General features: G+C 43.5%; 1 protein-coding gene across 1 annotated transcript; it reads left to right on the top strand.

The window, feature by feature from the left end:
- Nucleotides 1-209: 209 nt before the first annotated feature.
- LOC119327467 (methionine S-methyltransferase-like) lies at nucleotides 210-6232 on the top strand. Its single transcript, XM_037600572.1, has 12 exons — nucleotides 210-462; nucleotides 944-1122; nucleotides 1326-1532; nucleotides 1615-1710; nucleotides 1977-2165; nucleotides 2348-2536; nucleotides 2615-2851; nucleotides 2971-3105; nucleotides 3230-3550; nucleotides 3679-3858; nucleotides 4172-5167; nucleotides 5630-6232. The coding sequence occupies exons 1-12, from the start codon at nucleotides 210-212 to the stop codon at nucleotides 5930-5932; spliced, it is 3285 nt and encodes a 1094-aa protein (XP_037456469.1). The 3' UTR covers nucleotides 5933-6232.
- The last annotated feature ends 1602 nt before the right edge of the window (nucleotides 6233-7834 follow it).

Raw genomic sequence — 7834 nt, 5'->3', positions numbered from 1 at the left:
CGAGCGAAAGTTTGGGCCATGTTTTAGGGAGAAAATTAAAGTCTGCGCTGGGTCTGTTGTTGGGTCAGCGATCTCACCACCGAGTTGTATATGAGTTGACCTGGTCACACACACATACACAGTCAGACAGCGGTCTGCCTGGACCAGCACGATCAGTCAACCCTCTGTCCCCACCCAAATCGAACCTTCCCTGAGACCTTGTGACGGGAATGGCGGCGCCGGCGAGCCCTGGCGAGGGCATGGACGTGGAGGTGGAAGCCTTCCTTGCGTCCTCCGCAGCGTCCGCGTACGGCGCAGCCGAGGCCCTGCTCCAGCGCCTCGACGCCCCCGCCTCCCGCGCAGCCGCACGGCGCCTCCTCGGCGCCGTGCGCCGCCGTTTCGCGGATCCCGCCGCCGGACAGGACTGCGTCCGCGCCTTCAACTTCCGCATCATCCCCGACGACCCGCACCTACAACAACAAGGTCCTCCCCTCTCCTCCCTTGGCCACTTGTCGATTTACTTACCCGTGGTCAACTCTGTGAAATTTACAGAGAGAATTATACGTTTTTTTCTTTCTTTTTTCTATTGAGGCGAGGGATGATTTTATTTAGTTTACTGTATTATATATATACTGTCTGCTGAGAAACTTCTTCTGATTTCTTTGTTTTTGGGGGAAGCAATCCTGCCTGACCTATCATTGTAATTAAATAAGAATGATGAACAGCATTAAAATGTTGTATGTGGATCTTTGTACCTACCGCAACAAGTTCAACTTACAAGACTATTACTTACAGTGCATTTTCTCCTGACTGAGTTTGCTATGTGTATTATGTATTATAAATTATTATCTGTTTCATGTGTTGTCTTTGTTTGACACAATGGTAAACAGTTCCACTGTTGTTTGATAACAATGATGGACTTATTTGCTTCTCATGGCTTGATGGATTTACCAACTGCTTCTAGGATTTCAGCAAATAACAACGATCGAGATGCCTGGCATTTTTGTTCCTTGCTCTGCCGCGTTCTACGAGGGCCTCGGACAGCAACCGGACTCCATTTTCAGAGACAAGACAGTGGCAGAGCTGGGATGTGGCAACGGATGGATGTCCATTGCGCTTGCACAAAGGTGGTCTCCTTTCAAGGTTGCTATCTCTTCTTCTGTCGCTCGATACTTTATCTTGTTCCTAGTGTGTTAGACAAGTGGGAGTCGTAGCAGTTAACATCTTTACTCAGGTTTCATGACTTTTGGCCCATAGTCAGTGTCCTTTGAAAACAAGGGGATGACAAGTTATATTTTTGGGATTTTGTCAGAAAACGAAGCTGAGCATTTTTTTTTTCTTCCCAGGTCTATGGTCTGGATATAAACCCAAGAGCTATCAAGATTGCAAGGATAAACCTTTACCTGAACGCACTAGACGATGATGGTCTACCAATCTACGACGGGGAGCGGAAAACTTTGCTTGACAGAATTGAGTTCCATGAGTCGGATCTTCTTTCTTGCTGTAGAGACAGCAAGGTAGAGCTTGATTGCATTGTTGGATGCATACCACAGGTATGGTCAGCTGTTAACATCTTTGGTGAAAGCAAGTTGTTGCAGACCAGATTTGAAGAAAAATACTTTATCTGTTTTTCAGGTTCTTGACCCCAATCCAGAGGTGATGCCAAATATTAAAATCAATAATTCAAGCGAGGAGTTCTTGTACTCTCGGTGCTACTACTGTGCCTTTCAGGTCAGTTGAGAGACATCTTTTATGTGTCCAAAAAATGCGTTGACATGTGATTAGTTCTCCACACGAATGACTGCTGGACTATGAAATTATTAGTATCTGTAATATTCACTTATGATCTCTTAGATACAGAAGTTTTGATGCTTTTGTGAATGACACATAGGTCCACTCAAGTTAGTATGTCTTATGATTGCTGTGTGCTGTTCCAATTTCCTTTTTTGGGGGGTTTGTTGTGCTTTTAAACTTATTGCATATTTTACTGCATACAGGGTGTTGTTGAGGACCAATTTGGCCTTGGGTTGATTGCTCGTGCAGTTGAAGAAGGGATAGCTCTCATAAAGCCTATGGGTATCATGATATTCAGCATGGGAGGCCGACCGGGTCAAGTTTTATGTGAACGCTTATTTTTACGCCGTGGATTTCGCATCAATAATCTCTGGCAATCAAAACTTATGCAGGTGAGGGTTCTATGACAGACCAGGTGTTGATTAACCAGCAAATCTTCTGTATGCCAGCATGTCCTTATTTGGTCAACGATATGCAATTCGAGTTGCATTATACTAGCTTTCAATATTTACAGCAGTAGATTACAATGGCATTTTTATGTAGCATCATTACCAAGTAGGTGGGTTCTTTGCAGGCTGCCGACACAGATCTTTCAGATTTAGTTGAAATCGAGGAAAATAGCCCACATCGATTTGAATTCTTTGTGGATCTTGGTGGGGATCAACCTATCTCCGCACGCACAGCCTGTGCATACATGAAATCTGGTGGCTGCGTTTCACATGCTTTGTCTATGTATAGTTGTCATCTTCGCCAGCCCGACCAGGTTCGTGTGTGTTCTTTTTAAATTTATCAAATTATAAAATATAAGGGAGGGGAGATTATTAATGTGGAGAATTTTCAGGTGAAGAAAATATTTGACTTTCTTAAAGATGGATTCCCTGAAGTCAGCAGCTCCCTGGATTTGTCCTTTGATGACAATTCTGTTGCTGATGAAAAAATATCCTTCCTAGCATACCTAGCTAGCTTTTTGAAAGAGAACAAGTCCAATCCTTGTGAGCCTCCAGCTGGATATTTAAACTTCCGGAATCTTGTTACTGGATTTATGAAGGCTTACCACCACATCCCGTTAACTCCTGATGTAATACTTTTTTCCTTCACAGTTATGCCTGTTTATACTAGAAATTCGTATGACTGACTTGCTTGTTGCATCTATCTTATGCTTCATATCATACTCATTTTTCTTTTCTGGTGCACCAGAATGTTGTTGTATTCCCTTCTCGTGCTGTAGCGATAGAAAATGCTCTTCAGTTGTTCTCGCCGGCGCTTGCAATTGTTGATAAGCATCTGACCAGACACTTGCCTAAACAATGGTTAACATCTTCAACAATTGAGGTACTTTGCTCTGCAGCTAGCTTGTGCATTTGAGACAACACTTCTCTGGCGACACATGTCTTTTCCGTGAAGAAAAATAATGGTGACAAGAATGCTGAAGCTACTGCTTTGTTTTTTTTTCCAGGAAAGAGCAGATTGTACCGAAGCTGAAAACATAGTAACTGTAATTGAATCACCACGCAAATGGGACTTGCTGATTGAGTTTATCAGGAAACTGAAGCCTCAAGTTGTTGTTACTGGCATGGCTCAGTTCGACGCTATCAGGACTGCTGCTTTTGTGAACTTGCTAAACGTAACGAAAGATGTTGGTTCATGGTTATTCCTGGATATTTCAGAACATCTGGAGTTGTCTCGTGTGCCAAGCTCGAATAGTGTGTTGCGATATCTTGCTGGAAACACCCTACCTTCGCATGTAGCTATACTGTGCGGTTTAGTAAAGAATCAGGTGACATTCAGTGAACCTGCAATACCATGTTATATTGATCAGCTTGGAATTTTATTTCAACCTTTTTGTATTCTTACATCTTACTTTGGAAACACGGTCTAAATGTTTCCATTTGGTTTATCTTGCAGGTTTATTCTGATCTGGAAGTTGCTTTCACCATTTCTGAACAGGCGGCTTTCTGCGAGGCATTGTCACAAACTGTTGAGCTATTGGAAGGGCACACTTCTGTGATCAGCCAGCAGTATTATGGCTGTCTTCTCCATCAGCTGTTAGCATTTCGAATTTGCGAGCCGCATGCACAGCAAGAGGTAACAGAACTTGTCTCCAATTACCCACGTCACTCATCCGCACGGCGACCATTAGTCAACTTCAGCTACTTTTCGTTTTAAAATTTTGGAGTGGATCCTCCTTGATTGGATAAAACCTACTGACATGAACAGCTAAATGTATTACTAGGACGTTTTAATTTGTTTTCATCTTATTATTCTGAGTAAAAATGATAATATGGCCAGGGATCTATGGAGTATCACTCTTCACAAAAAGTGTTGCCTGTGCAATATTTTGTGGCCCTATTGTGTACTTTGGTTCGTTGTCTTCTAATTTTTCCTCGCTATATTTCAGAGACGACCTGCATTAGTGCTGCCTCAGAGGATGATAGGATTCTCTAATTCTGCCATATCTGCCATAAAAGAAGCTGAATTTTCCCTTCCCGATTCCAAGGAATCTTGTGTCATTCATATGGATTTAGATCGGAGCTTCTTGCCAATACCTTCTGCAGTGAAGGCCTCCATTTTTGAAAGCTTTGCTAGGCAGAACATCATGGATTCTGAAACTGATGTTCGATCCAGCATTCAGAGGCTGTTGAAACGTAACTATAATTACCCAGTAGACTCTGATTCTGACATTATATATGGTAGTACCAGTCTGGCACTCTTCAACAAGCTTGTTCATCGCTGCGTGCAAGAGCGAGGCATCTTTGTTTTCCCCTTGGGCACCAATGGTCATTATGTCTTGGCAGCAAAGTTTCTGAACGCAAACACCCTGACTATTCCAACAAAATCAAGTTCAGGCTTTAAGATCGAACCAAGTGCTCTAGAAGACACACTTAATAACAAGGAACCGTTTTCGCGGGCGTGGGTGTATATTTCTGGCCCCACAATCAACCCTTCTGGTTTCCTGTACAGTGCCAAGGAGATAGAAGAGCTGCTTTATATCTGTGCTAGAAATGCAGCTAGGGTAGTCATAGATACCTCCTTCTCTGGTCTGGAGTTCCAAACCGATGACTGGCCCTTCCCTGGTGTCCAGTTCCCATTCAATCGCTGGCCTTGTTGGGATTTAGAAGGATGTCTTGACGATATGGCTGGCCATGTTGCCCCTGTTTATCTGCTCGGAGAGCTATCGCTTGAGCTGACCATCGCTGGGCTTAAATTTGGGTTTCTCATCTCGAAAGACCGGTCCTTGGAATATAGTTTCCCAATCTTGAGTCAGCCACATAGCACACTGAAGTACACTTTCAGAAAATTGTTGGGTCTCAAGTACGAGTTGGATGAGCATTTCTCTAATCTCATTGCGGAGCAAAGGGAGACACTGAAGGGTCGTGCCAACCACTTGATGAAGGTTAGCCTTTTGTAACATTCTCTACTCTCCTCTCAGTTTTATTTCATCGATGATGAGGTGTGTTCCCTTCCAAAACCCAGATCATGGAGAAATCTAAGTAACTTGAGTTTGTTTTGCCAATCAGTGCATCTGAACATTCCGTGCTATGAAATATTTGACTAAGACTGGATTTCATTCCACTTTCCTATTTCTGAACAACACAAGGATTTCCTGTTTCCCCGATCCACCAGCTACGTTCGCACACTTCCAAATAGTAAATGCTCCCGCGGTTGGAGTTGAGACTTTCTTATCCCTCTTGTTACGACGGATCGAGCATATTTCGCAAATAAATAAATGATATAACTTCAACTAGGTAGACATGCACCTTTTGAGCAGTATGCAAATTTTGAGTCAAGTGTTGTGAAGTTGTCCGGTCATATCTGACTACTTTCCCCCCTTTGTTTTCTTTTCTGCTATGAACAGACACTCGAGAACTGTGGCTGGGATGTTGTTGGTTGTCATGGTGGTATCTCGATGCTGGCCAAACCAACCGCCTACATTGGCAAATTATTCAGGGTCAACTGTTTCGAAGGCACGCTCAATGGTTGCAACATCAGGGAGGCGCTTCTTAGATCCACTGGATTGTGTATAAGCAGCAGCACATGGACCGGGATAACAGACTACTGCCGGTTCAACTTTGCCCTCGAGAGTGGTGAATTCAAGCGGGCAATGGATTGCATAACTCGGTTCAAGGAGTTGGTTCTGGGAGGCTCAGATGAATCGTAACAAGTGCTTTCATCGTCGTGGGAAGTAACAAGGATAAAACCTACAAATGCGACGGCAGCTCCAATTTGGCACCACAATCCATAATAAATGTGCCTTTTATGAGAGAAATCTCCTCTGTTTCTTTTGTGACTACCTTGTCTTCTCCGAGATTAGGACCAAAATCTTTAACGACATTAATGTGCGACTTGATTAAACTATTCATCGGTTCAACTTTCTTGTTTTCTTTGTTAGATTCTGACTTTTCACCACTTGCTGCAATTTCTATTGTGGATACGGTAATGGTGGAATATATTTAAGCATTTTTCCTGCATACTTTACCATAGATACTTGGATACTCTCATTTGGTGGCATCTCATATCGTACCCATTTCTCTTTTTGTACATATGCTCTGTGTAAACTTTAATAATATATGTAAAACAACGTCTGAATTAATATAATAATCTCCCTCTCCAAAATTTTATCGGAGTAGCAGGAGAAGGATTTAATATGCCGCAGAGAAGTGCATATTTTCAACCTGAACTCTAGGGCTAGTGTCATTTATAACCCTAAACTATGAAATCCCAACACCTAGTCAATATTGATGGTCCCACATGCCATAGTAAACATATATTTTTCCTCGTCCGGCTCTTTTTAGCAGTAGCAGCTCGATGGACAACCCGCATCTCCTCCCATCCATGTCGTGCTTTCGGGTTGACCAACCTCTGCCTCATCCTTTTACCGAACACTCTGCAGCGCCGTGGAGAGGCTCGAGCTTGAGGTTGTGGCCATCGGATTTGGAGAAGACTGCAACACCAAAGTACACGGGTGGTTGTGCAGTTGTGGTGAGGGTCCTTGGTGCGGTGGGGCACCATGTCACTTTGGCCCCTACACGAGAGCCTGCGCTTGCTCTGACCAAGAATGTGCCCAAGGCAGACAAGAGCAGCGGGCATAACCCTTTTCTGTTACCTGAATGACGAAAACACGAAACAGTTAGTCCAACAAGAGTTTAAGGAGACTGGAAACGGGAAAGCAAGTTCAAAGCATCGACAGAAAACCCACCACAAGTGCTCTTCATTGAAACACTTGATATGGGGCGAAAACCCATCGACACCTAGCTAGCTCGACTAAACGTAACAATATCGAACGGCTCACACACGATCTAATGGGGTTCAACAGGCTCACACGGGAGCAATATAAAACAAACCAAAGGTGATTAGCTCGCCCAAAATCACCAGCAAGTGCAGGAGGGTGGGGGAGGGTGAGCTGACTAGATCATCCCAACACCGTCGACTGCAACGCAAATCCTCATCATGTTGGTCGCATTCTCCTTGAGCATCATCACACCACACTCCATGGCTTCACGGTCACCAACTTTCAGCAAACCTGCCCAATATTTGTAAAAACACAAGAGGAGAAAACAATTTCAAAAGGGGAACCTGCGAAGTTTGAACTGGAAGGTAGCACAGTTACGACAGTTCTATATCGCCCAACATATGCATCGAGGCAAATAGTCAGGAGGAAATACATAGCGCCAGGAGTAAAATTGCCACAGGTTGTTTGGACATGTGCTTGTCCCGAAGACCTATCCCATAGTACGCCAGATCACTCTGGCAACCGGGCAATGAAAGAAAAGATGCTGGAAAGTCTGTTCTCTCATTGCAAAAAGAGAATTTAGGGTTCCCAGCCCAATTCCTTCTTTCATGACATCCCTCGTTAACACAACATCTTGAAAATGTTGCCAGAAAAAAAACTCAATTTTCAAAGGAATTTTTGCCTTCTAGATCCATCAGAAATTACAACCAGCCAAATTCTTTTCAAAGTGTTCAGACATAGATTTAGTAGAAAATTTATGCTTTGGCACAAAGGACCAGCCAATCTGATCTGGTTCAGAAGAAAGGTTTAGATTAGAAACGAAGGAGCAAA

The sequence above is a fragment of the Triticum dicoccoides genome, chromosome 7A (genome assembly GCF_002162155.2).
Source record: "Triticum dicoccoides isolate Atlit2015 ecotype Zavitan chromosome 7A, WEW_v2.0, whole genome shotgun sequence".
NCBI lineage: Eukaryota > Viridiplantae > Streptophyta > Magnoliopsida > Poales > Poaceae > Triticum > Triticum dicoccoides.
This window is presented reverse-complemented; position numbering and strand designations above follow the sequence as displayed.

Excerpts from the sequence above, each read along its gene's own strand:
- LOC119327467 (XM_037600572.1), top strand. The coding sequence starts at position 210 with ATGGCGGCGCCGGCGAGCCCTGGCGAGGGCATGGACGTGGAGGTGGAA. Across the intron at positions 463-943 it reads CCCGCACCTACAACAACAAG|GATTTCAGCAAATAACAACG; the intron begins GTCCTCCCCTCT and ends AACTGCTTCTAG. Across the intron at positions 1,123-1,325 it reads AAAGGTGGTCTCCTTTCAAG|GTCTATGGTCTGGATATAAA; the intron begins GTTGCTATCTCT and ends TTTTCTTCCCAG.